The sequence below is a fragment of the Knufia obscura genome (assembly GCF_036327395.1).
Source record: "Knufia obscura strain CCFEE 5817 isolate CBS 148926 chromosome Unknown scaffold_3, whole genome shotgun sequence".
NCBI classification, from domain to species: domain Eukaryota; kingdom Fungi; phylum Ascomycota; class Eurotiomycetes; order Chaetothyriales; family Trichomeriaceae; genus Knufia; species Knufia obscura.
The window spans coordinates 1299998-1327656 of record NW_027042689.1 but is presented as its reverse complement, the minus strand read 5'-3'; the positions used below and the strand labels follow the sequence as shown (position 1 = coordinate 1327656).

Sequence of the window (27659 nt, the reverse complement as noted above, 5' to 3'; positions counted from 1 at the left end):
ATGTCGCAATCAACCTTGAAAGGAGTGCAGCGGATCTCTTGTGTTTGACGTATATCACTGCGTATCATTGGCCATGAATCAACACCAGTAGTCAAAGTATGCCAGATGAAACTTTCGCAACGGTTCGCAAGGAGCTGGATTGCGCCAGCACAGCTCTGGCCCCAAGCCGGGCAGAATAAAGGAAGCCATCTCCGATACGGGCGCAATGCAATGGTAAAGGGTTGCCTGTCCATCTGTGTGTTGGGAAGTTCAGACTTCTACCTAGTTTTACAACTTACTTTGAGCGCTTGAGACTTCGACACAAAGCTTGCCGAACTGGGACCCATTCTTCATCTCCTCGAACAGTCCGTTGATGGCGTCGAGGTCGAAGCCATGTGCTACATTTGAAACCACAGGTTTTGCCTTCGTTTTCTTGATAAAATTGATCATATCCGTGAATTCTTTTCTGGAGCCCATAGTCGAACCCTTGATTTCGATGTTCTTCAACACAGCTTGCATCAGGAACGGTGCTTTGGGACCTAGGGTCATACCATAGGTCGCGACGATACCGCCATTCTGTACATGTGTCAGTTGACAGTAACTTAGTGCTTCGTTGTGAAGCTTACCTTCAGTAACCTTGAACTCTTTTCGACGATGTCACCTCCTGCACCATCCACGGCTGCATCGAACTGTTTCTTTTCCGTCGTAAGCATAGCCAATAGCTTCTTATCCCAGCCCTCTTCCTTGTAGTTAATACCACCCTTTGCACCAAGTTCCTTTGCTTTCTTGATCTTGTCTTCACTCCCGCTTGTGACATAGACATTAGCTCCAGCTGCTCTCGCGAACTCCAAAGCCATGAGCGCCACACCACCTCCAATCCCGGTAATCAGAACGTTCTTGCCTGGGCCAATATTGTGTGAGCCGCATTTGACCATCACAGCCCTCCATGCCGTCAGGCCAGTGAGTGGAATAGCAGCTGCCTCAACACTGCTGAGATGCTCGGGGGCTTCCTCCAATTCTTGCTGTTTCACTACCATATATTCCTGCAGCGTACCATTGGGTATCGTCTTTGTGCCTCCCAATATCTTGTAGCCACCTTTGTCCTCGGGGCCTTCCAACGAGTCTTTCCATCCCTCACCTGGGTTTATTACAACTCTTTTGCCCTTCCAGCTAGAGTCCACTCCACTGCCAATCTCGACGACAGTACCGCAGCCATCAGCGAGAAGTGGAACGCCAAATGCTGTGCCCGGGTACAAATGCTGGCGAATGAAAAGATCTCGGTGATTTAATGCTGCTGCATGAATCTTGACCACTACCTCGCCATCCTTTGGTGTCTGCTTGGGAACTTCATCCAAAGAAAGTGGATAGTACACTTTCCCGGGTTTGCCGTCTATCTTCGAGATGCTGATCGACTTCGGCATTTTGACGTATTTCGAGGTGCGCACTTACTTCCCAACGCAAAAAAATGCCCTTGCTGCAAGCTTACGACGGTTATTGACTGCATGATGTTCATATCCGTGAAGGAAGTTCAGGTAGGTATGGCGTAATGCTGTCGGAAGCTGTCAACCGAGGTTGAAATTCGCATCTAACCTAGGGCTGGCCAAGGTTCACTACTGTTCATATCTATATGGCACAGCTCATCCTGAGCCATATCAATAGCTTGTCACAGAATAACGTGATATGATTAGAGCTCGTATTACCAGACGCACATCATTCAACTTTTGTCAGCTGCAGTGCTGCACAACTCGGCTACCGAAGAGCTGCGACGTGTCCATCTGCTGTGATCCAGTGCTTATGGTTTTTCGTCGCCCGGACAAAGGCTCAGCTGATTGGACAATCTTGGACGAACTGAACCGGAAGCTACAGGCTTGTTTAGAGCCCGTCAGAAGCCAAGTTTCAGCTCTGGACAGCACTGTCATAAGTGGCCTGGTGTATCGCTAGACCGTCGAAAATTGGCCCTGAACGAGGGAAGCTAACCTGAAATGTCGTGGCCTTACGGTAAGGTTGCTTTGACAGCTTCGCTGCTTTAGCGATCTTCAGGAGCCCGATACGTCTGATACCTAGGGCAACAGCTGACTCATTTTTCTGATGGCCTATTATGAAAGGTTCGGGTGATGAACGGTAAGAGGAACGCCTTGGTTTTCTAGAATCCCGCAGCGAAATTCAGAAACGTCCATCCGACTCGCAACTGTTTTTGTGGTCTCAGTCTCTTCAGCGTCCGGATCCGCTAAGCCGAAGAAGTAGCATCTGATTGCTACAGGAAGCTGCCACCGAACACGACGATGGCTTCACCAGTTGCCTTTGGCCATGAATTTCGTGCGCACTTTCTCTTCGACAGCAAATGGCATAATTTGAACCACGGCTCATTCGGCACATATCCAATTCCTGTCAGAAATGCCAAACGTGGCTACACAAAACTCACAGAATCATGTCCGGACAAATTCCTAAGATATCAGTATGTCGATTTGCTTGACAAAGCTCGTGACCGGCTTGCCCAGCTGGTAAATGCACCGGTGGACGAGTGCGTGATCGTGCAAAATGCTACCAGCGGCATCAATACAGTCTTACGAAATCTGGTGTACAAGGAGAAGGATGTCATCATCTACTTCGACACGATATATGGTGCCATTGAGAAGACCCTAATATCAGTGTGCGAGACCAATCCACAACTCACCATTAGAAAGGTCGGTCATGGTCAGGACTATGCTTACCAACTTCCCATGAGCCATCCAGAGATAGCTAGCGCCTTCTCACAGACGATATCTCGGCTGCTCTATGAGGGCTATAACGTCAAAGCAGCTGTCTTTGATACAGTTGTTTCGCTCCCAGGTGTACGATTTCCTTTCGAGCGCCTAGTACGGATGTGTAAAGAGTACGGCATCCTCAGCATTATCGATGGCGCGCATGCTATCGGTATGATGCCTCTCAATTTCAGCCAGCTGGACGCAGACTTCTTCACAACCAACTGCCACAAGTGGCTGTACACACCTAGAGGATGTGCTTTACTGCATATCCCCAAGCGCAACCAGCACCTGATACGAACCACCTACCCTAGTTCCTGGGGATACCGTGACCTGAATGCGTCCAAGACAAGAGAAGTCCTGCCGCCAATGACCAAGTCAGATTTCGTCAACCTTTTCCAGTTCGTCGCTACAGCAGATAACACACCATTCTACTGCATACCGGCAGCACTCAACTTCCGACAGAATCTCTGTGGTGGGGAGGAGGCAATCTACAACTACATCCGTGAGAACGCCCAACGTGGCGCAGACATGATAGCAATGCTGCTCGGCACAGAGGTGATGGATGACCTTGACCAGGGCTCCGGACTCAAAGCCATGGGCTCGTATGAAGCCAGCACAGGTCAGGAGCAGGTAACGCGCAGATGGGCCGGGGGTCTCCGTGATTGTGCCATGGCAAACATAGTACTTCCAATCACCATCCTTGGAGCTGAGCGCAATGGATCGGTAAGATTGGGTCCGGGTGGCGCAGGCAGTGGTGGAGGCCTATCACCTGGCCTCGGAGCTGGCAAGAGACCATTGCTCAGTCCAAAACAATCCTACGGTCTTGGTGCAAGCCCCATTTCAGAAGCACCTCAGTCGCCTGCGGGAATCGAAGCGACCACGGTCAAGGCAGAGGAAGTGTCACAAGTCGTGAACTGGATGCAAGAGACTCTCATCAACGAGTTCAATACATTCGTACCCATCTTCGAGTATCATGGCCAGCTATACACTAGGATAAGCGGTCAGATATATCTTGAGCTCAAGGACTGGGAGTGGCTTGGTGGCGTGTTAAAGGGACTCTGTGAACGTGTTGGAGCTGGCGAATTCACGAAAAAGGTTGAGCTGAAACCGACGTTATCAAGACCTGTGAGCGAGCTTGATCTCGAAAAGCTGGGCCAATCAATGTCTCACAATTCTATCAGCACGTATGCAGAGCCAGGGAGGACATTTGATGTTAGTGCAGGAGGCTGGAGAAGGCAGAGTCAGCCTTTGATGTAAAGCTAAATTGGAAAGGTCGATCACGATGGATGCGACGAGGTCACTCAATAACCACAATAGCTTTCAACAGGCAGGTTTCGGGCGCGTGTCGCTTCATACCTTCAGCATCCTCCCCAATATCCCCTCCTCAGCGTCCTCTTCAACATGATCTTCTTCAACCACCGCAACTCTTCAACGTCCTCCCCCTGTATCCCCTGCTCAACGTCCTCCTCTTCGGCATCCTCCTTCCAAGATCCCCCGTTCGACCACTGCTAACCCTTCGACATGATCAAAAATCCTCCTTTTCAGCACCCGCCTCTTCAATATCCTACTCCTCAGCATGATCTGCTTTAGTGTCCCCATCTTCAGCATCCTAATTGTCCAGAGCATCAGCTCTTCCCTACTAGCCTCGTCTTACTCGCATCAAGCCGTACCAACTGACCGTATGTGGCATGTTGTTCTTCGATATGATCGGTCTTCCTGCTTGACTTCAGGCCCATTAGTTTGGCAGTGTATACTGAGCCTGTTGCTAGTGCTTGCGACAGCTGAAATCAAGGTAGCAGACAAGATGTCACTGGCCGCGATTGCGGGTCGGAGGAAGAGGATGACTGCGACCTTGAAAGGCAGATGAATTTGATTTGCCGCAAACTGCTTGAGGTTAGCTTCGACGTTGGCGCGATCACAGGAACGCTGTGAAGCCAATGCTGCTCGTCAAGGACGTGAACCACTACTATCGCAGTATTGCGGACGAGTAGATTTGGAAGAACAAAGCAGAACAAGACACAAGCGGCTGGCCCGAAGCTGAAGTCGGATAGGTTATAGGCAGTGAAAAAGATGAGCCTTGTCTTCCACACTCAAGTGAGCTTGAAGTGATTGTTAAATCTGCACGCTGACAGCAATTGAAGGATACGAAGGACACACAGAGAATTCGAAATCCATGAAGAGGGTAGGCATACGATGAATTGGGCAGTCTAGATATGCTTAGAAGCTTTGAAGCAAATCATCTTGTACAGCATGTAGGCAGATATTGTGCCATGCGCTCTGTCCACACCCTACTTCTTTGACGTTCTCGGCTTCTTAACCTTTCTTGTATCCTCGACATAGACGTCTTCGTCAGGAATTGCATTGATGTCTGCGGGAGCGAGCCAAGACTGGCACTGTTTGACTTCTTCGCAGCCCTTCCAAACGACAACCTTCCACTCACATTGCTGTTGTTCCTCGTTGGGTGTTCGGTGTCCAGGAGCTCGAATTCATCATCATCCATCTCGGTCTCCTCGTCTTGATCGTCACGCTTTACAGCTGTCTTCTTAGTGTTTTGCCGTGCCTGCTTCTTTGTCCTTGGGGCTGCTCGTTTCTTGCTCACGACCGGCAGGTTGACGTCTAGACTCGCCAGCGATGACCTCTTGCCCATATTGCTGCTGTGCTTAGTTGATGCTGTAGCATCGAGCTCGAATTCATCATCCTCAATCTCGGTCTCCTCGTCTTGATCGTCACGCTTTACAGCTGTCTTCTTAGTGTTCTGCCGTGCCTGCTTCTTTGTCTCGAGGGCTGCGCGTTTCTTGCTCACGACCGGCAGGTTAACGTCTAGATTCGCTAAAGGCTCCCTATCGGTCATCGGTGAGTCTGTAAACGTATTAGTTGCTATTACGCCACTGGACTGAAGGACTGCCTTACCGTCTGTGAGCGCTTTGGGCACCGTATCAGCTTTGTCCATCTTAGCCTGTCTCACAGAAGGCTTCTCAATTTGGATGTTATTTCTATAACAAAACACTCTGTCGAACTTGACCCTCGTCCGCCCTTCGTATTCATCTATCCTCAACGATGCCTTTGCTGCAGCGAAGTTCTGCTGTAATGACTTGAGCGCTTCCTCGGCCCAAGTCGTCTTCGCGAAGGACTCGGTTCGATGTTTGCTATATAACCTGCCTTGGAAGTATCCGTTGTTGTATCGCTCCGCGAAGAGCTCTCGACATCTTTAGTAAATCCTGCCCTTGAAGGTGCTGTGATGAACGACTTGTCTCAGGATACCTCTTGTTGTAGTTGGTAGACTATCCGGACTCGTGACGGCTTGGATGATAGCCTCAGCAAAGACACCGATTTCTGGTGGTGCAAATCTGAGAGTGCAGCTCGTCGTGTCCTGCGGGTTGTCCAATACTAAAGGTTGAACTAGATCGTAGCCATCAGGGTTGAGGTTGCAGAACCGTTTGCGATACTGCATGCCTGATCGAACATCGGCTAAGACCGAGCCGGTACGAGGTGCGCCTGTTACTGGGGCGGTCTGTTTACCGATACTCTGTAGGGTTTTGGAATAGTTGTCGAGCGTCGATATGGTCCAACGAGTCCAATCTTCCTTGAAGATTGCTGGTATCAGCTCTACCCGATCTTTCGCCTGATCATCGTCAATAAGCTGCGATCACCGGTCAAAATCTGTCTCTCGACAGAAGAATGAAATCGCTGTGCTCACATGCTTGGTGTCTTCGAAAGCATCTGGCGATATCTCGTCGCGTACTTTCTTGAAAAGAACGTCGAAAGGGTTTGCTGTCCGGGAAATTGCTAGATCGTGGTATTCTTGAGGTAAAGCCTTTTTCAAAGCAGGGTTGACCACAGATGCTGGTTGTTTGCTGAAGTCTGGCGTAAGAAGTGGCTGTCGTAGCGTGCCCTCGGTGCAGTGATCAACATATATCTTGGTGTCGTTTGTGACGAACACGACTTTCCTGCATAACTTATCGAAACTTGCTTATGACCAGCTTCTCATGGCAACAGCTTGTTAGTGAAAGCTTCGTCATCTGCCCGAGATGTAATCGGCGCGCAGATCGAACACCACGCCCTCTGGCAGCATTTGCTTCGCTCCTCAACACGGCGTACACCCGGCTGATATTATCTGCTCGCAGTAGCGTACCATCGTATAACGAAGTGCCAGACCGAATGAGATCGGTTTTCTGCTTTCCTCCCGTAACGAACACGTACTTCTGGCGTTTTCAAGCGAATATTTTCATTCTATCGTAAGGATGGCAGCGAAGAGTTGTAAGTCCAGAGCTTAAACAGTGGAAATAGGCCCTACAGGCTTCATATGCGGACATCTGCGGCAAGCCAGTTCCCTCTGTAATTGGCGGACTCCGATAATGTGGCTCAAAGACACCACGTTATGAGCGCTCTTACTGCATATCGCTTTATACTCTCGGTCTGAAACACTTACAGTAAATTCTTCAGATGTGGGCGAACATTACATATCAATCATGATCGCATGTCCAGTGTTGTATCAAAGGACATTGCTGCTGAAAGAGGATAATCTATAGGTGTATATAGAAACTCCGCCAATTATTGAGGGAACTGGCTTGGCGGGTACAAGTCCGGGTGTAAGAGTCGTAGAAAGCGCCTGAGGCTGCCCTAGAATCAGTTTAACCAGATACAAGACGCTCCGGGGATGTCCGCTCGGCACAATAATGGGCAAGGCAAGAATAGATCCTTCGTTGCTGTTTGTGCCGTTTTGACGAAATGCTGATGGACGGGGAATAAAGTGTTCACTGTTTGATCCTTCAGGTTTGCTCGAGAGCGCCGCCGTCCAAGGCGCTGTTGCACTTCCTGCACGACACATAGGACGACGCTGTATGTAGGGTTGGAAAATGGAATAAAAACGTGTCCACTCTTCCTTCAATGGGCTGACTCGACTTTGATTCGGATTCTACCGATGAAGATGAAGATAAGATTATCGAGGACGAAACATACACAGTTCCTGTGGATGAGGGCGAGCTCCGTGAGCAAGAACTGCTACTACTCAGATGTACTACCTCAAATCACACGCCAACGCGCGACGAGTGTCAGATACCACAGGACCATCTGAAGGAGGTATTTCGCATGGATACTGTACACCCGAGTTTAACGAGTTACAGCAAAAGGGATACCACCGACTAGCTACTACTGTACGGTGCATCTTCGACAACAACGAGGAGTATCAAGGATCCCTTGGCCTGCGCTTCCAACGGTTGATATCTCTACTGAAACAGCTGCACTTACTAAATGCATATGTACATGCAAGCTGTGCAATAATTGAAGCTCGTGTATTTACGAAATTGAGACTGCGCGCCGTTGAAGCAGCATTGCGCATTCATGCGCCAGCGCTCTGTTGCTTTTGTGTCTTGTGGATGTGTAAGAGCTTGCCATGTTTCGTGAACAGTTCGCGACCTCAGTGGTGACTGGTTCTGGTGACTGGTTTGAGCTTTCAATGGGTACAACACAAATTCGAAGTGAGCTGAGCTTCCCGAGCACAACAGATGTGGCAGGAGCGAGCTGAATGCGGCTGTCGTAGACGTCGAAAAACACATTGTGGCAAGTGTCAGCCACCATGATACCGGTGGGATCACGCAGCAGTAACGACCTACCGAAGCAGGATGAGTGCTTGATCATGGTAGAAGTCGTTGATGATGGTATGAGTGAGTCGACCCGCAGAAACAGGCTGATAATGTATGTATGCGCGAGCTAAGAGTGGCTGTAGTGACTGTAAAGCAGCAGCAACGAGTTCCAAATGGCTGCCACGGGCCAGCGATGATCTTTAATCACGCAGACGTACTGTGATCCGTAATGCTTCTTCGCTAATACCTGCAATACTTCACCTATCCATCATATCAGGCATGCACTTCAGGGTGCTCCCGGCCAGCGATGCATTGCCTGTAACCGCATCGAGTGTATTTGTTTTCCGAAATGCCCGAAGTAGACTCTCTAGCAGCCGATCCATCACCCATGAAGGCTCCGATTGTTCACTGGTCATTGGACTGTTCGAGTCGAGCCAGTCCCACTCAATGAGACCGTCCTGCGCTTCGTCGTCTGCCAGCTGCTCGTTTGGCTTGGTGAACCTGACAAGTCGCGTAAACTCCACCCACTCTTCGTATGAGTACCGCTTATTAGGATATTGCTTCAAGTCCTCTGCCACTCTCCGTAGCGCGTAGCCGAGTCGTTTCATCATCTCCGCATTGGTCAAATCTTCTAGGCATAGCTCGTCGATGGTTTTTGGGGGCAGTCCACTGTCCAACTCGTAGTCCGCTCCATGTGCAGCTTGGTGCTTGCGAGCCACAGCCAGATCTCCTGTCTCAAGCCTCGTTGCCTTCTTGTGCGAGATGCCAACCACCGATAGTCTCCTCTGGAGCCCCTCTTTGCGCCTTGAGAACCAGTCAAGACCCCAGCCCCTCCCTTTACCCAGGAAGGCCAGCCCACCATAATCGAGTACTTTCCGCTTAAAGCCGCCGATGGCAGTATCACCATGGTCAGAGATAAGGATGGTCATCGTTGGAACGGCAATCAGACTCCATAAGATAAAGAATGGTTTCCCAGCATTACTCTTCGGGCTCAAATCGCCATAGCCTACTGTCAGCAGCGAAACATAGCAGAAGTATAGTGCCTGAAAGTATGACAGCCGTTGCGTTTCCGACTCAACGAGCCAAAACACGACTGCACCAACGCACCAGAGAAGCCCAAATGAGAGTACAGACATTGTCAGTACATACCACTTCTTGAAGTCCTTAGCGGCATGCTGGATTTTTCGCATTCTGTCGAACCTGTCCTTCTCATCACGCATCAAGATCGCTTTTTGGTTTCTGCTTGGCAATAGGACTGGGATCCGATGTCCAAGGGAAGCCGCCCTTTCGAGAGTCAGTGACCTGAGCTTGCGTCGTTGACCCGGATCCTTGTTGGAACGAAACTGCTCGGGCAAGGGTTCTGCGTCAGTATGTCCGCCGTTGTCCTCTCTGACAGGGGTATCAAAGCCGATTATCCGGTTCTGGACCTTCTCATACCTAGCCCTCTCGTCCAGTTCCTGCTGAATTTGGTCGCCCTCAAGAGGTCTTGAAATGCTGTGTAGACGAGCGGATGTCGTGGCACTCGGCGGTGTAGATAACTCAGGCGTAGAAACAGCGCGGCTCAACGTGTTGATCCTCCTCATCTCAACATGCTTCTTGATCACATTCTCCTTGCTCAGTTCTTGAGCGAATTCATGGATACTGGAAACCATCAAACCCAAGATGATTCCACCACCAACTGTGTATGGGAACACAAGCCCTCTTGTCAAGTCACTGGTGCCATAGTAGTCACCAAATCCGATGGTGAGTAACGTGACGTCGCAGAAATATAGAGCGTTTACGTATTCCCATTCGGGTTCCGTTTTCGCGAATATGGCAGCGCCCCCCCCAAGCCAGACAAAGAATATTATGGTCTGGAGAATTAGATTTCGTTGCTCATCGTTCAGGTCGAAATGCTGTGGGTAATGACCAAGAAAGTACCCGAGCATATTGACCATAAGCAGCATAGCGTTGAGCATGTACAGCGCAGCCGCAACGACAGCATGCCAATACCCTTGACTGTACACCTGGTCTGCCTTGGGCGGATCATATATGTTCATACTTATCGTGATACCTATCAGAATACCGGAAGCAATGTAGAAGAGAAGGATCGTCACAGGCAGCGCAATAATGTAACGTATCTTCCTGGTAAAGTTGCAAAGTAAGAAGATATTTCCAATGAAGCCGATGGCGAGTGATGCACCGTTCAGGTTCAGACACCAAGGAGGATCCGGGTGCCCAATACTTGTCGCATACTTCTGAACAGGGTCGTCGGTTGTGACTGTATTGCGCCAGTATACTACCAGTGCTGCTATGCTGAGCAGGTTCGCCATGGGCGCGAAGGTAGCACTCATCAAGGGTATGGCAGTGCTAGCGAACCACCAGCCTGAAGGACCATCGTCGTCTCTAGCCCTAAATCTGAGTTTGCCGCCAAGCAGAGTCAATGTTGTGGCCTTGTTCAAAGGATGATTATCCTCATGCGCTGCTTCGGCTATAACTGTCTCTTGTCTGGCCAGGTCATCGTGCACTTGAATCAACGATCCGTTTGCTTGCGTCCGCCATACGTCGCGCTTGTTTTGACTCGGTCTTGCTCTTAGGCTCGAATTAGATCCTGTTCGGTTGGATGGATCTGCCGCATGTTCTCCATCTGATGTAGGCATGTTTGTATCAAAGCTTCGAGCGCGCCGTGCTCGGGGATGGGCATCTGATCGACAATGGAGAGGTCATTGGTAACTCTTGCCCGGTTCGTCCTGTCAGTCCTGTCAGCTTGAGACATAGAGCTGACACATTTTACGCGGCATCTAGTCTTTCGTTTCAAGGAACAATCAGACAACAAGACTCGCGACTTCACGAGAAGAAGGCGATCGTCGCATCAAGAGTGTAAAAATGTGTAGAATCTGCTTCGCGCAGCATCATTATTCATGCATATCGTCCCATTACAGAGTTCAAGATCTGCCCGATGGCCAGATTGGAATGTGGTAGGCACGAGCTGGATCAGCAAGTGTAGCCGATTGTCGTGCACGTATCATATTGCTCTCTCAAAGTTATGTCGAAAGTCCTTACAACAAAGACCCGTGATCATGTACAGTATTGATGACCTGATAAGAGCTTGCAAAGATTGTTGCACAGCTGGTGTACTTAATGCCAAGTAAGCGATAAGTAACTTGAACCTTTAGATAGGTAGCCGGCCCGAACAGCAACAACCCCCTAAACTTGAACACCTCTACTGTACTATCTACCTACCTAGAAGTACCCTACAGCTTCGCGACTTCCTTGACAGCCGCCCTCTGCAAAGCAGCGAACATATTTCCCGTAATCGCATCACCCGCCGGCAGCAGCCAGCTCGCATAATAACCACAGACACCATTCTCTCGATCAACAAACCAGTAATTGTTCGGCAACCCACTCCAAAACAACGTGCCCTTCGCTGCTTGCCCTGGAACTTCCTTGTCCACAATGGCACCACCAAGAGCGTAATCCCACTTCGTGTCATCACCTCGCGATGCACCGAAGGCGGGCGCAAAGAATTGGCCAAAGATAGGGTCCGTGACAGCTGCCGTAAAAGCCTCCGGATGCTCAAGCTGGCCTCGGAACAACTCTTTGTACATGTCACCCTTCAACAACTTCCCGTCGTCAAGCAGAAGACTTGTCAATACCTTGATGTAATCCTGAGCACAAGAGTACAGACCGCTGCCACCATGGTCATCCTTGTTGTTCTTGACTGGATGTTGCCCACTCTCCTCCTTGATCAACTCACCAACTGGATTTCGTCCAACTCGACCGACCATTCGACTCATCATTGCTTCATTGTTCTCTGCCTGGAAGGTGGTATGCGTCATGCCCAAGGGCTCGAAAATATGCTTCTGCATATACTCCCCTAGCTTCATGCCTGTGACCTTCTCTAGGAGCGCTCCCGCCCAGTCGATGCTCACTCCGTATGACCAGCTGGAGCCAGGCTCAAAGATGAGCGGGTTTTTGAACTCAGACATCTCACCAGTGCCGACAGGCAGCTTTTGAGAGTCGCGCCATTGTGTGACCAGCGGGTTCATAAAATAGTACGCCATACCACTTGAGTGTGTCAACAGCCTTCTGAGCGTGATCGTCTCCTTTGCAGGCGTCAACTGAGCCTTGCCAGCGTCGTCGAAGCCTGTGATAATCTGAGGGTCTTGCCACTCCGGCAGAACAACAGAGATATCCTCGTCAAGCTTCAACAGCCCCTTCTCGACACACTGCAAGGCGGAGATGCTGGTGAGCAGTTTCGTACTGCTTGCGATCCAGAATGTGGTGTCAAAGTCGAATGGCCGAGCATCCTCTTCCAAGGACGTCTTGCCAAAGGCATGTCTGATAAGCTCCTTGCCCTCTCGGTCCACTGCTATGACGGCGCCGCCCGCTATCTCCTTTTTCTCAAGTGCCGTAGCAACTGTTGATTTGAAGTCTGTAGCCATAGCTGATTAGCTGGTGATTTGTGAGTCAGCTGAATATTGGGGTCGAAGGATGTTTGGCTAAGAGGATATCCTTGATAGAAGGACGTAGGACACTGTTTTGTACTTACTTCTGAAAGCTGCCATGGCTCTTTGCCTAGTATTATGCAAAACTGCATATCGGACGAAGACTGTACATCTTGTGCTGGCTCAGTTCGCACCCGGCAGAACTTGCCTCGGCATCGAGACAACTTCGTCCGGCTCGTCTGAAAGGCTCGCTCGCAGACGATTCCAAACACGCATGAAAGACCTAGAGCCAAACTAACAAGACTTTCAATCTCTCTATACAGCGTTTGTGGGGACAGTCTGGTCTGCATAAAGTCGATGAATGCCTACTGTTGCGTTCATCATGGTCTTCGTTCGGCCGAAGCTTGCACAAGTGGGTCTAGGAGGTATGGGCAACCGCCATGCCAGGTGACAAGGGGTTGGACTAATCCTTCGTCAGGCGCTTTAGGCCAAAAGTGTAAGCGCTAGCGATGCTTCCCAGGTGAGCTAGGCATGCCTAGATGTGCACAGCTGATCCCTAAGAATACGGTGAACCAAAGCGGGATTGGGCCAAACTAAAGGCGAAACGGGCTCGCCGTCTCGAAAGTACACGCAACGTCAACGCTATTATTGGTGTGATGGCTGGTTGTAGCATAGACATAATACGAGCAACAACGAACAAACGTTACAAGTCTGACTTGTCTTCGGCCAATCCCAACTTCTAGCCAGTGCTCTCTTGTATCATGAGATAAAGCTTCGAAGTGAGCCCAATAGATGATGATTCAATGTCCTATGGCGTTCGACATTGATATAGAAGGCTCCCAAGTATAGCCGAAGATCGTCCAGAAACTCCTGCGGGGTCTCAGACCTATCGTACACCTCCTGAGTACGAGAGAGGAAATGGACTTTGAGTCGAGTGAACGTCGAACGCTGCCATCTGCTTCTGCGGTGTAGAAAATATGCTCGACTCAGGCTGGCCACGAGAGGCTGCTTTTCGTGGCTCTCGCCCCAAATGGGTTACATGATTATCGTTGCTGTATGATTTTCCCTTTGGGCGCGTACTGTGCTTCAGCAATTCCAAAGGTGCACGGTCTGGGCGCTGGTGCATGAAGATAGAGCGCTCAGATCGATTGGGCGAACTAGAAAAGGCAGTTGTGAAGGTTCGCTTGCCGCTTCTTTCAAGGAGAGCTGCATATCCGCTACCTACACAATCGTTGCTGTCGTCGTTTGCGCTGCTGGGCTGCCACAAAGGTGGGATCGTGAATTTCCTTGGAGTGACACTTGACGTGTATGCTGTTGGTTTCGATGGCGATTCGTGTCTCGATAGCAAGAAGTCACCCCTCGGTGACGCTTGTGCGATTGTCAAGCCCCGCTGGGTTGGTAAATCGAAGCTCTTGTCAAGCTTGAAGCGTTTATTAGGGTTTGGCGCTGTTAAACGTGGATATTGAGACCAGGCTTCGGGAGAGTGCTCGATCTGGTGTCGGTTTGGTTCGTCAAGAGCTGATGGCTCTGCTGAGTGGCGTGTGTCCGAAAAGAACTGAGATGAGCTTGTTCCATTCGCAGACAGAATGGCGGCCCTGCCAGTAGAGGGCGAGGGATCTGGTACATCCAGTGCAAAGTCTCTAGTATCGACCTCATTGACTTCTGATTCAGGAAAGAACGTTGATATCTTAGTGGAGCTTGCTAACGCAGTACCGGCGGTAAACGCCCTACCTTCCTCTTGAAGATTGACATTCATGTAATCAATATGTTCGAAGTCGCTGTTGAGTTGATATTTGCCTTGCTGCCTTCCCACTTGCAAAGAGGCCGTGTTCTCATGCTCAGGCTGTTGCCGTGACCTTGCACACCACTCGCCCCGTCGACTGTGCTGAGAAGGGCATTGAGCCAGGGTCTCCGGCTCGAGCGATTGAAGTTCTTTGAGCGAATCGAGTTGAGGTGCTGACTTTAGCTCGTCCACTTGTAAGGGAGACCTGCTTGTGCACAGCCCAGAACCACGCCCGCGACCACTTCTAGAGCTCAGGTATCTCTCTTGCACGCTGTCGAAACTCTCCATACGTCTTGCAATTTCTAGTGGCAGCAAGTCCTCCGCGCAGTTCTCCAGATTCTGTCGGTCGTCCATAAGCCTGTACGTGGACCTCTCTTGGTCATAGAGAGGTAGTGGTGGCAATGAAAGACTCGTGCTCGTACCAGAAGCCTTCGTTGAATCACTGCGATGGATTTGCTTCGGCGGGCTTGAAACCGGGGTCTTTGAGCTCCAAGAAGACGATTTCGCGAAAGAGAGTGTAGGCTCTGAACGTTGAGCAGGGGACTGAACTGATTGAGATGGGTCGAAATCCCGCTTCCGTCCGCCCAGAACATCCGTTGCGGGTTCGTTACTGCTATTGCGTTGTGGTATTGCTGCCTCGCGACCCTTGATTCTGGACAGCTTTCGATGTCGTCCAATCTTTGTCATCTTGCCGGCAGAAGTGAAGTGGATGTCAGGTGGCCGGCAAACAGATAGGCCTAGCCAGTCTTGCCTCTCCAGTAGTTTCTTCCTCATGTCGTTGATGGTGTTTGGTTTCGTACTATCCTGCTCTCGGCGGAAGACTCGCGGTGGGGCGATTGTATTATGACGGGAGCCGGCTACGTTTTCGCACTCATGATCGGCTTCCGTGGTGACTTCGCAGCGTGAGGGTCTGTATCTCGTGGGGTCTGCGTAGCGATTATTAAATCTATCCTGCTACCAGCTGTGCCAGAGCACGCGCAGCCTTTTGCGTAAACATACCGAGGAGTTGTGGTCTTTGCAGTTTGAGTGTTGGAAGGCGTGTATCCGACGTTGGGGAGGCTTGCCACTCCGGCCCCTCTATGCTCTTAAAAGACGGTCCCGTTGACCTGTTCGAAGCTTCGGACCGTGCTGCAACAAGGTTGTTGAGAGACACCTTAGCAAAACGCTGCTTCTGGGCCTTCAACTCGGAGTTGTGGTTGAACTTTGCATGGCGATTGAGTCTACCACCAGTCCAATTCATGCTACTTACACGACATGATAATGTACAACTGAATCAGGAAAGACATAATTCTGTGACAACGGTCAGGAATGAGAATTGGTCGCACAGCTTCCGAACTTTCTGGTAAAACAACACACGAACAGGGTGCAGCTTCCCATTTGGAACGTCTGAATACTTTGTCGCTCCTTCCCTCCGCGATGCATATCTTTCCAAGCAGGAGCTGGGCTAGCAGTCATCTCAGTGCCATAGCTAAAACGTCTTGTGCGGGACTGGCTCTGAAGCTTAAATATTCAATCATACTGATGGCTCGTCAACGGGATGCTGTTGCCCATACATTGCATATGTTGTGCGCAGATCAAGGTACAAAAGTCGTGTTTCGAACCTATCTGGACAAGGACAAATGTCAACACCAAGCTTAAGACACAAGTAACATCAACTGAAGGGAATAACTGATGACGCCCGTGCGAACGATACGAGACATTCTGTTCGAGGTCCAGGACAGTACAATGGCTCGATGACTACTCACTCCCTGTTCGACGAAGCCGGCTAGCAAGCCGTGGGAGGACTCGAAGCGACCATTGATCTATCTCACTCAGCAGCGACGATGATTGGTTAGCCTTGCCATCACGCGATCACGTAATAGACGCAAGGCTCGCACGGCGACCGCGCTGCTCTGCAGGTCATGAAATCTCAAGCTTCTCTCTTTGCTTTCGCAAAATGAATAACGCAGCTTTGGTGAGCGCAACAAAAAGCTCGTCGAGCGAGACGTTCGATCCCAAGCGATTCAGATGCGCGTTGGATTCAGTCGACATGTAGCGACCTTGAGATTCGCTTGGTATATGGAGGTAAGCTCTAACCCTACTGTCGCCCTCTCCCTCTTTCAAGCCCAAAGCACTCAATGATGATCCCTTACATCAATGCATAGTTCACCTGAAATCTCATGAACGAAAAAATGTACCATCTTATCAATATCTGACCGTGACAATAATCTACTCATCAACCTGACGCTCCGACAAATGACTTGGTCCCAAGCTAACTGCGAGAACAGCTCCGGCACAACGCACACGCATTCACGTGCCAAGAGCCCAGTTGCTGCCCAATGACCAGGATCTGGAATCTTATCGACATCAGGACGCCGACGTTATACAAAGTGCCTGCTATTCTGAGGATTTATGCCATAGCAGCACACCTTTGGAAAGCGCTCTATCTGTGAAATGATTACGTCTCCTCACCCATAAGTTGTGATCAGTCTCTACCAAACCCACTATAGATAACGACAATGAGGTATGTCCGTACGCATGGACCAGAAAGCAGGAGAATTGTACTGCGAAGTACACTACAATTGTGGGATGTGAGTATATATGGTGTGGATTCTAACTCATCGCACCTCGTCACTGCACCCTAGTCCTGCGGTAACGACATTATGCCGCGCGCAATTGTTTGACTAGATGAAGGAATTCCCGTTCCTTCAATATTATTGCCCATCTCACTTACAGATCGTAAGCCTTGAGGCAATCTGTACAACGCGCCAACGCCACAGTAGCACAATGTGAATGCGTGGCTATAGACAGTCATCGATTCCATTATTGTTGTGGAATGCATCATGGTCAACTGGTGGAGGGGCAAGCCTCCAGCGACTGGCAGCAATCTTGGACCATCGCGAAGCAGGTGATGGTCGTCAAAAAGGTCGCATGGACAATGCTGCCACGTCACCCAAAACTCATGCAGTGACTAGAAATGTGCATTAGACCGCAGCGAGAAGTCGACGACGATTCGTGTGAGCTGCACGCTCGAATGCATGTTGTCACTGCGGATGGATGCACGCGAGCGAATGAAGCGAGCGGCGATACCCCTGATGATCAGAAGATGTTGCAGCGATTACCTTGAGTCGTCAGGAATGCGATTAGAGTCCTGCAACAACTGGTCTTGGGTGCAGCATAGCGGGGATCTGGAAAAAGAACTAGAGGCTGCTGCTTGGCTTTAGACGGCCTGTATTTGGCCAAAGTGGCACTCGGTGTGACCAAAACTTGGTTCTGCGACGTCTGTGAGTTCCACCTCGCTCTCAGTCACCCACTTTTTCTTCCTTCTCATCACACCGCAGCATCACTTCGAGCACCACTTCTCCATGCCAACCTCCCACTCTCGCTTTCAGAGCGTGCTCTTAAAAGCCCGCTCCTCTCCCACTTGCGTGACTTTCTCTACCTGCAACCTGCATACCACACACACAACCATTGCTAAAGATCGTGACTCTTTCACACATTCACCAACATTTCCAACACTTCACTCCAAGGACAACAAACAAATTCCACAGGATACCCCATTTCTCCAGGAACATACCCAGGACTTTCCACAGGATCATTGCCGGTGCTTTTGCTTCGTTTTTCGTTGCTGCAACATCCGGAACTTGATACTCCAAGGATCAATCTGTCATACCATTAGGGAACCAACAGTCTTCACGTAGTACTCTCCGAGTGCTTACGCATATCAGGTTAGTATTCTCCTTGATCCCACCTGGTCTTTCCACGCGCCATGCATTCCCAGGACTAGAGCCACATTGGAATCCAAGGATACAGCCCATGGAACTTTTATCAGTGTCTGAACTGCTGCTTGTTGGCATGAATCATTCACTACCCTCGCCAGACGCTGCCTTTCGGGTGCAGATGGTCGATAGAGGTTCGAGCTAATGTGCTCAATTGAGGCCGCTATTTCGAGATCGTTCCTTCTTCGCCCTGCAACTGGATTGCTACAACCGGATCTGCCACACAGGATTTGCTGTCAAAGTGATGTCCGGCTTTCACCTTCTCTTGTGCTGGCTTGCGCAAAAACAACCACTGTCACACCAAGTTCAATATTATCGTCGTCTTGTTACTTATACTTGGACCTCATGGATACCGAGCAGATCGGGATGTTGTCTGCTACACTCGACCGCCGTGCTCTTATAGGATTCTTGTTGACTTCGACGACATCACGGCAATATCATCCCCGACCGCAAGGTCGTCAAACTTGATACTCTTATCAACGACCTCTTGGAACTTCCGTGCCTGGTTCGATTCCAGTGGTGTCTGACGCGTTCGGACGGCTGCTGTTCTCATCAAGTTCTTGGCCTTGGGTATTGCTGGCTACGCGCTCCTGGAACACCATGCTTCGCTCATCGTCATGCTACACAAGCACTCTTCGTCAACATCCGAAGCGCGACAAGGCGCGGCTGCCTATGAGAATCGGAAACTGGACCGGGTTGATTGATGTTTCATCGAAAGTGCGTTTTTACTAACGCGTCGCGTGCAACAGATTCCGTTCGGATTTGGGAGTACACCTCACAATGTCTGCAAGGAGAACATCACCCAGTATGCTACCTTCAAGGACCAGAGTTCCTGTTGAGGCTCGGCAACCCCGTCATATGCCAAGGACCAGACCAGACGTTTCATCAATCTACACGACACACTCTAGCATGTCACAGCCAAACTACGGCCTTGCTTCTGGTGCACCGGAATATACCACCGAGGTCGATCCTATCTGGCAGCCCATCAGCGATGCTTTCTATCCTGGAAATGATAGTTCCTACATCCCAACATCGTCGGTAGCTCCTACGGATCTGTCAAATACGTCGTACTGGAACACGATGACCACTTATGATGTTGATTCATCGTGCACCTCTTCTACCTCTTCTGGGTCTTCATCGTCTACAAGGACCTGCATCTCCCCTCCAATGTCCGAGGCTGAGTTGATGCACGCCGATATGTATCACACCTCTTCAGCTCATCTTCCAATCGACCAGTCCTCCCAGTACTTGGATCCTTGGGTGAATCCTGGAATGATGCCGCTAACACCACCTGCCGATCCACTTTTTGACAACCTGGAGCTATTCAATACTGGCAAGACCGACCCAATGGCATTTGTGGCTCTCCCTGAAGCTGCTATGCCGGAATGTGAATATCTTGGTGTCTCCAAGCTTCAATTTTCAAGGTTGGAAACTCTTCGTCCTTGGAACTATACATACTGACTGCGAAGCAGAGGCCCAGTTCGACACCATCAGCCAAGACCAATCCGGTCTGCCTCGGAAAGGAGCCCAGTCAGCTCAGCTACCGGATCACCCAAGGATGAGCCCGTGGAACGAACCAAGAATAATCCTAGGAATGATCCTCGGTACGATGTCAAGGCCGACAAAGATGGACTCTACCACTGTCCTTATACTGGTACAGACGGTTGCACTCACAAGCCAACGAAACAAAAGTGCATCTATGCGTATGTCTTTCATGCCCTCATGTATATCAGATCTAACCAGCATATAGCAAGAATCTGGACTCACACCTGAAGCCCTACACCTGCAAACATGGAGCCGAGGACGAGAATTGCCGGAGCCTGCGCTTTTCTTCCAATGCCTGCTTGTTCCGACATGAACGTGAAATGCACGGAATGCACAACCACGGGATCAACCCATACCTTTGCAAATTTCCAGGATGCGAGCGAGCTCGCCATGACAACGGCTTTCCACGAAGATGGAACCAACGTGATCACATGAAACGTGTTCACGGTTGGGAAGAGCCAGAAAATGATAATGATACAGGCGCAGCTTATGCTGACGCTCCGCGGAGAAGGAAGGGGCCCGGTGCCTCTAGCTCTGTTGCCATGAAGAGGGCTGGCTCATCCCGAGCCCAGGCAAATTATTCCTATGGACCACGGAATGTGAGCGCTCCGCGCTATACTGCACAAATGCAGAGAGAGCTCCAGGCTCATAATATCATGATCCCGGGCATGACTGTTGACACAGTGAACTACGCACCACAGCATATGGTGACTCAAGCCTATGGACCTGGACCGATCTACGTGCAGTCCGCATACTGAAGGAGATACACAAAAATTCATGTCATAACTTCAAAATCAAGAGCCGTCTTGCTCAGTCTTAGGAATCTTCCCTTCCCAGACCTGGCTTCCCAACCAGAATCTACTTTTTGCCAAAATATCAGGCCGTACACATTCCACTACCGCACAGGAGAGGACTTCCAACATAGAAACCACGTCTTATGATCTGTCATTTCCACTGGGATTCGTTTCTTCGCATTTCTTAGGCGTTCACCATCACGAGCATGCACGACTGCATGGAGCGGCTGTTTCAGCAACCTGTCGACGTTAAACGGAGGAAACCTGGCTTCTTATCACGTCCGCAACCCTGTGACATTAGATAGATACCCACGAAGTACCACTGGGAGGATACAGCGTTGAAATTCGGGAGGACTGTGTGAGCGTTTTCGAATGATCAATCAGCGATGCTAACGTTCCTCACAACGCGCAAGAGGACGTTTCATGGCACAGTTGCCATGCAACAAGGAACACAGGCTTGTAAAGATGAATTACAGATAACTTGGATTTGTGGTTTGCTTCCTTTCCATTTGAAATCGTGATTATCTGCTGCACACACGAGTGCTTTATCAAGAGGCGACGCTTCTAGGGAGTGCTGAGGCCGAACAAGCCCCCAGAGACACTGGTTTCAGGTGATGTAATCAACAATCACGAGCCCCGCGCCCTCCAAGATTTTGACATGCGATCACTTTAATAGAAGACCATCACTCTCGACCACGCTCAAACATGCCTGTAAGCACATCAGCCGTCCCCTTTTGCGCCGAAATGCTCATCACAATGTTCAGCTTGTAATCATAACTGGCACGCCTTGTTCAGGCAAAACATACCGTGCTCAACAAATTGCAAGCGACTTCGAGGCTCGCATAAATGCATCGTCCAATGACTCGAAACGATCAGTCCTCTACTTGCCATCCCATCATGCCTCCCTAGATCCTCCAGCCAAGGACAATACGTCCTATGAACCTCCTTCACCATCGTTGAATCCAAGAGACACTATTTATGATTCTGCGCGCCTCGAGAAGATAGCACGCGCAGAAGAGTTCAGCACCGTCAAACGTGCAGTGGACAAGAATGTTGTCGTAGTAGCTGATGCACCGAACTACATCAAGGGTTTCAGGTACCAGCTGTTCTGCGAGGCGAAAGCTGCGGGGACGAGGAGCATAGTTGTGCATACTGCCGCGCGAGAAGACGAGTGTGTTGCATGGAACGATGCTAGATTAGAGGCATGGGACAGAAAGACAGTCTCCGCGGTCGAGGACAATTGGAAAGAAAGTGTAACTGGACCGAAGGTTGGCAAAGATGTGCTTGGAGGCCTGCAGCCAGAAAGCCACACTGCCATCTACGGCGACACAGTGCTCGACGAAGGGCCACGGTCTCGCAGCTCCAGCGTGGGTGCTGCAGCTAGCGATGATGACCAAGAGCAAGACTCCGGGAGGAGGCAGAAGGAGGATACAATGACACTCAAGTCCCTCTATATCTCGGATCACAATGAGTCTTTGGCATTGCCCACCCAAAAGAAGTCAACTGCACTCGAATCAATACAGGAACAGTCCGCCACTACCAAATGCACATCGTATCCCCCGCCATTCTCGAATCCCCCTCATCCAAAAACGTCTCTACCCTATTCCCCTACCTCTTTCAAGTCCCTCTTCATGCGCTACGAGCCACCGAGTCCTTTCAGCCGTTGGGACACCCCACTCTTTACAATACCATCCACAGACGCACATCCCCCATATGATGCGATCTGGGCAGCAATCTTCCCAGCAGCTGCAAAGTCGACCTCGAAGAAGGCTCTCCAGAAGCAACGACATGAGGAGGAACATGCACGGAAAGTGCAAAGAGACGCTGAAGCACACGCACTGGCACAGACGAATTCAATACATGCAAATGGTGATAGCGCGACGCCAGCAACAAAGAAAGAAGAGACCGAGGTTGTCCGACAACACGCTGCAACGATCCTCCCCACAGCCACCGCCCCGAACGCGCTGCAAGTCCTCGAGTCAACTACAGGTGAAGTCGTCAAACTCGTTCTCGCATCAGCCCGGTCCGCAGGCGCAGCAGAAGGCGACGGTGGCACAATAAGCATGAACATACCCATACCTGATGAAGAAGCACTAGAGATAGAGATGGAAGTGCCCGAGGGGTTAGGTCTGAGTCAACCTGCGCTGCAGCGCCTAAGAAGGAAGTACACACAGATACAACGAGGCGGAATAGCACACGGACAGGGCTACACACAAGGACGACGAAACGTCGCAGAAAGCTTCGTACAGTTCCTGCAAGCAGAATGGGATAATAGCATCTGAAGTACAATGTGATTCCGAGCTCTCTTCTCGACCAGACCAGACCATACCATCATTTCACTGTGACCACATTAATACGGACCTATTGCTAACGGCCTCGCAACGCAAGAGCAAACCGGACCAGACATCATCGCAATCAGGGCTCGTTAATGCCCAAGCGTATTCTTGGGCATCCACAACATGATACCAGACCATCAATGAGCACGGCCAAATCGGTCGTAACAGCTAGCTAGACTACGAGCACGAAAGATCACAGCCAACCGTCCGTGACCTCTGTCTTTCCAGAGACACCCGCATTCTCACTAACCCGCGATGCGCATGTCCCCAATCCGATACGAACAGGCTTACATCCCCCAATTGACTCGTGTGTACTCTGGCCTGTGAACCCTCCGCGTCCTCGATTACTTTCTGATAGTTTGCCTATTTGCGTAGCAGAAGGTGTGACCGCGGAACACCGTCAAGAAGGCAGGCGCGACTAAAATTCTACGGGAAGGCACGGTCGATAGGTGGGGAAGGTATGACGGGATGAAGAGGAAGGTGCGGCAGGTGTGGAGGAAAGCACGATCGGTATAGGAAGGTACGACAGATAGGGGACTCAGAGGAAGGCGCGACTCGTAGTAAGGTGGGCACGACCGGTATAGCTGGGGGGTGCGAGCAGTGAAGGAGGAAGGTACAACCGGTAAATGCGATGGGCCGACCAAGGGGAAAAGACAGAAACGACTCCAGTGAGAAGGCACGACTTCTATTGGTGGCAGGCACGGTCATTGTCTAGTGCCAGTAGGAAGGTAACTTGGTGATACCAGAGAGCATTTTGAGCGCTTCGCGCAAGGAGGTAAACGATCTTGGCAAGAGATCTGATATTCAGCACAGGACGTGGAAGGAAACGAGATTCAGTTTATATGGTATCTAATGCATATTGCGTACCGAGAGCCTTGCAGGCAAACATTCTAGTCTTCTTACATGTGCCTAGCAGCATGTCCCGGCTGTGAATCGACAGAGCGCCATACCACAACCACTGCTTAATCCGAGTGTCTTTTGCCAAAAGCAACGTCCTTCCCTCCACGTTGCGGGGGTGATACAGTAGTACTGTAGTGCTCTGTAATCGAAACGTTGACCTGCGATCGAGCAATTGTTCGCTCGTTGCTGGGACGAGTCCCACGCCGGCAATGAAGACCGGCGAGACGCCGCAAGATAGTACTGTGCATTTAGCCGGAGTCACCCGGCTCATTTCGACTATTTTTGTGACGTGAGCATAAGGTGGGATGATATAGTCGGCCACGCAGATTCCTTTCGATGCCTCGGCATGTAGCCTCAGGCAGACATTCACATGCTCAGAAATTTATCGCAGGCGGTAATAGGCGCGAAAGGCCATGAATGTCGCCCAGAGGGCGGTCTGAGCATGAAGGCGGGAAACTCATCTTTGTCGCTCGATAGAAAGTCATATCTGGCATCGTGATCAGAGTGAGACATCATCTAGATCGCGCATCAGACAAGCCATCTGAGCTCGTTTTGCAGCCTCGGCGAGGAAGTCAACTGGTAAACCTGGTGGTACACCATTGACACTCGCAGGAGGAAGATTCGGTCGCTGAGGTTGTGAGAATGAGTTGTGGTGATGCTGTTGTTGCGACTGTTGTCCGCCAAAACTACTCTGGGTATTATTGCCCTGATATGAGGCTGTATTGTTCTGATTTTGCGACTGTCCACCCATCATCTGCGTGTTGTATTGAAACTGGCTGCCACCGAAAGGGTTTGTTTCGTTCGCCGAGGGCGATGGCAGAGGAGCGTTGAAGTTCTGGGCTGGGCTTAAGAATTGCGATTGTAACTGAAGAGGATACTGCTGCGGCTGGCCTGCCAGATTTAGGCTGTCGTTTGTTGGGCTTGGATGGGATGTCGATATTGTGCTCGAAGATTGGGACGAGAAGGAGGAGAATGAAGGTATTGACTGAACTGCAGACTGTGTATTCTGCGATTGCTGCTGGAACCTTGGACTGCGGCGAGGAAGGTTGCTCATTGTAAGCGCTGAACTGCGTGGTGAGGTGAAATAAAAAGGTTGTGGCGCCTGTTGTCTATCGCTTCCTCTTGCCTGGTTCCCTTCACGTAGTTTCAAGTCAAGTCGATAATATGCTTTGAAGGTCGAGTGCTAGCTAGGTCCGGAAGTAAAGACAGCGCAGGTAGTGACGGGAATGAGAGAGTAGTAAGCAGGTAAAAGGTGACAGCTTGGAATGTGGTCTGTTTAGCGAAGGCGCACTTCTGGAGATTGGTGATCTGTATCTGACTCGCCGAACGTATGAAGAGGTAGAGCCGATAGCAGCGGCACTCCTAGAGTATTTTCCTGCTCGAATCAGATCTGCTCCTTCGGACAGAAGAACTGCAACTAGTGATCAGGTATGGCCGATCTGATCAGAATATGCCTGACGGTCGAGCCTATGACACACCCGCGACACCGATGAGAACGTTCGCAGGCAACCAACCAAGCCACACGTAGCCTTGACAAAGCGCTTAAGATTTCCTTCCAACAGGAGGATTGCGCTGTGACCTGCGATCTCTCGGGCCCGTGCTTTTTCTCCAAGTGTACTTGTAAGAGAGTTATCTTAACCCCAACTTTTCCGGGGGAGGGTCGGGCCAATCTCCAAAGAACTTGACCAAATCCGGTATTTCTGGCGTGACGTATTGCTGCTTACAGACAACAAGGTTGTGAATGCTTTCTTCTGCAAGACCGATATCAATCAAGTTGGGTCACAACGGAAGTGAGTGAAAGACATCGAACAGTCGAAACATTCGGAATTTTCGGTTATCGACTCTCAAATTTCTGACGGCGAGAACGTCCAACGAGCGATTCAGAGCCGGCCGAGCTATTCCGAAATTTGACTTTGCCGGCCATTCACGGCAGCTTTCATGAAGCACATCATTTCTGCTATCAAACCACAAAAAGGTACTCGTGCCTAAGACTGGAGAAGCAGCAGCTCCAGCATGACGATGCTAGATCTGCCCTGACATAAAGTGCTCCGGTGGGAGTGAGCGAGAGTACCGATGCTGTTGCATCCTCGTCGCTTCGAGTCAGCGGATCATCCTAGTAGTGAGGTCCATGGTTACAGTACATATCACAAGTTCTCATGCTACTCTAGCAAATAATGTAGAGGTTGGCCGTCGAAACTACGGATCCAGTCGTATGATAATTCTCTCAAGTGTTCCCATTTGGACTGGAGATAACCACATGCGTCTTGATCTCACGTTCATCTAGACAACATCGTGTCGGTTGTGTTGATTCTTTTGAAAAGCATACTCTGAAATCTATCCTCCCGATCATTGTTGCTACGGCCTCGCTTCGAGGTCCAGACTTTTGTCAGTTGCATTCGGCAGATGACTAGCTCCATTATGCAAGCGGGAAGGAAGAACGTGGGATCCCGCTTCTGGAAAAAGCTCGGCTGGGTCTTGACTACATGCCGCGCCGAAGAAAACGCATCTGACTTCCGTTGATCTTTGTCAGATTCGTGCCTGACTCGACTGCAAGAGTTCTTCTTACACGTGCTGACTCAATGCACCCTTGCTGAAGTGCGATCTAAATTTGAAGCTTCTGCCTTGCACCGCAGAGACTAACAAGAGGAAGTTGCAGGGCATGTCCTCAACTGATGATGAGTCTGAGGCTCTCGACATATTCACAGAGCCCAACGACTTCTATGCCCCTGACAAACCTGCCACATCCTCTCTATACACTACCAAGCAGGGTACTGAGATACCTCTTCGCTTAGTTGGGCATAATCCGTTATGGGGTCACTTGCTTTGGAACGCAGGCCGGATAATTGCAAGATATATCGAGGACAACGCTGCTGAGGTCGTCACGCACAAGAACGTGCTCGAACTAGGCGCCGGTGCAGGTCTACCAAGTCTGATCTGCGCACTGCATGGCGCCAAAAAGGTTGTCGTCACTGACTACCCAGATGCTGACCTGATAGAGAATCTGCGATACAATATTTGTCACTCCATCGACCACCAATACCAACATGCCATTGTCGCGAAAGGGTATCTCTGGGGCAACGACGTCCAACCGCTCAAAGCAGAGCTCACAGATCCAGATACGGGCTTTGACGTGTTGATCTTGGCTGACATCCTGTTCAACCATTCTGAGCATGAGAAACTCATTTTGACAATGAACCAAACTCTGGGAGGAGGGATTGCGGCTCGAGCTCTGGTGTTCTTCACGCCTTACCGTCCTTGGCTACTGGAGAAAGACTTGAGGTTCTTTGAGCTTGCAAAACAGGCAGGCTTCGCGGTCAACAAGCTGTTCGAGCACGTAATGGACAAAGTGATGTTTCCTGAGGATCCTGGAGACGAAACATTGAGACGCACGGTGTTCGCCTACGAGGTCAAGTGGCCTACTTAGAACGATCTGCGTCGTTGGCAACATTCCGACCTCCATATCTACATTAGCTCTTCTTTTGAGAGTACAGAGCCGCAAGGAACACTGTGGCATTCGCCCGCTATACATTTCAGGAAATGCCGGTCTGGTCATCGGAGGTTTGGCCTTCAAGGCGTTTTCCAATTCTGCGGAGCAGTCTCGGGCACAGTAGTTATGTGGGAACCGAGGATTAGAGTGAACCAAACAGCGGAAGAGCGATCAAGGTACAGTGGTGCACGGCAACTTTCAGCGTTGATCTCCTCTGTGACCGAAGCAGTCTTGAGGACGAAAGGGAGCCGAGGACGCGAGCTAGATAGGGGTTGTCCTGTCGTAAGACAATGGCAGACATAGTTATCACCCAGCGCTTGCAGA

The 27659-nt window shown here is 50.3% G+C and overlaps 8 protein-coding genes across 8 annotated transcripts; 3 read left to right on the top strand and 5 right to left on the bottom strand.

The window, feature by feature from the left end:
- Window positions 1-267: 267 nt before the first annotated feature.
- Window positions 268-1400, bottom strand: PMZ80_003563 (uncharacterized protein; the record flags this gene model as incomplete). The annotated part of the gene is made up of 2 exons (XM_064871992.1): window positions 268-555; window positions 606-1400. 2 exons carry the CDS (start codon window positions 1398-1400, stop codon window positions 268-270), a joined length of 1083 nt encoding a protein of 360 aa, XP_064732372.1.
- Window positions 1401-2261: 861 nt separating this feature from the next.
- PMZ80_003562 (uncharacterized protein) lies at window positions 2262-3980 on the top strand (the record flags this gene model as incomplete). The annotated part of the gene is made up of 1 exon (XM_064871991.1): window positions 2262-3980. One exon carries the CDS (start codon window positions 2262-2264, stop codon window positions 3978-3980), a length of 1719 nt encoding a protein of 572 aa, XP_064732371.1.
- Window positions 3981-5011: 1031 nt separating this feature from the next.
- Window positions 5012-10944, bottom strand: TOK1 (Potassium channel; the record flags this gene model as incomplete). Its single annotated transcript, XM_064871990.1, has 6 exons — window positions 5012-5116; window positions 5164-5582; window positions 5634-5921; window positions 5985-6363; window positions 6421-6670; window positions 8567-10944. The coding sequence occupies 6 exons, from the start codon at window positions 10942-10944 to the stop codon at window positions 5012-5014; spliced, it is 3819 nt and encodes a 1272-aa protein (XP_064732370.1).
- A 594-nt stretch (window positions 10945-11538) lies between these two features.
- PMZ80_003560 (uncharacterized protein) lies at window positions 11539-12729 on the bottom strand (the record flags this gene model as incomplete). The annotated part of the gene is made up of 1 exon (XM_064871989.1): window positions 11539-12729. The coding sequence occupies one exon, from the start codon at window positions 12727-12729 to the stop codon at window positions 11539-11541; it is 1191 nt and encodes a 396-aa protein (XP_064732369.1).
- Window positions 12730-13618: 889 nt separating this feature from the next.
- On the bottom strand, window positions 13619-15289 carry PMZ80_003559 (uncharacterized protein; the record flags this gene model as incomplete). Its single annotated transcript, XM_064871988.1, has 1 exon — window positions 13619-15289. One exon carries the CDS (start codon window positions 15287-15289, stop codon window positions 13619-13621), a length of 1671 nt encoding a protein of 556 aa, XP_064732368.1.
- A 6028-nt stretch (window positions 15290-21317) lies between these two features.
- Window positions 21318-22894, top strand: KTI12 (kti12, chromatin associated; the record flags this gene model as incomplete). The annotated part of the gene is made up of 2 exons (XM_064871987.1): window positions 21318-21323; window positions 21377-22894. The coding sequence occupies 2 exons, from the start codon at window positions 21318-21320 to the stop codon at window positions 22892-22894; spliced, it is 1524 nt and encodes a 507-aa protein (XP_064732367.1).
- A 1453-nt stretch (window positions 22895-24347) lies between these two features.
- PMZ80_003557 (uncharacterized protein) lies at window positions 24348-24902 on the bottom strand (the record flags this gene model as incomplete). Its single annotated transcript, XM_064871986.1, has 1 exon — window positions 24348-24902. One exon carries the CDS (start codon window positions 24900-24902, stop codon window positions 24348-24350), a length of 555 nt encoding a protein of 184 aa, XP_064732366.1.
- A 1605-nt stretch (window positions 24903-26507) lies between these two features.
- Window positions 26508-27272, top strand: EFM7 (Protein N-terminal and lysine N-methyltransferase efm7; the record flags this gene model as incomplete). The annotated part of the gene is made up of 1 exon (XM_064871985.1): window positions 26508-27272. The coding sequence occupies one exon, from the start codon at window positions 26508-26510 to the stop codon at window positions 27270-27272; it is 765 nt and encodes a 254-aa protein (XP_064732365.1).
- Window positions 27273-27659: the final 387 nt, after the last annotated feature.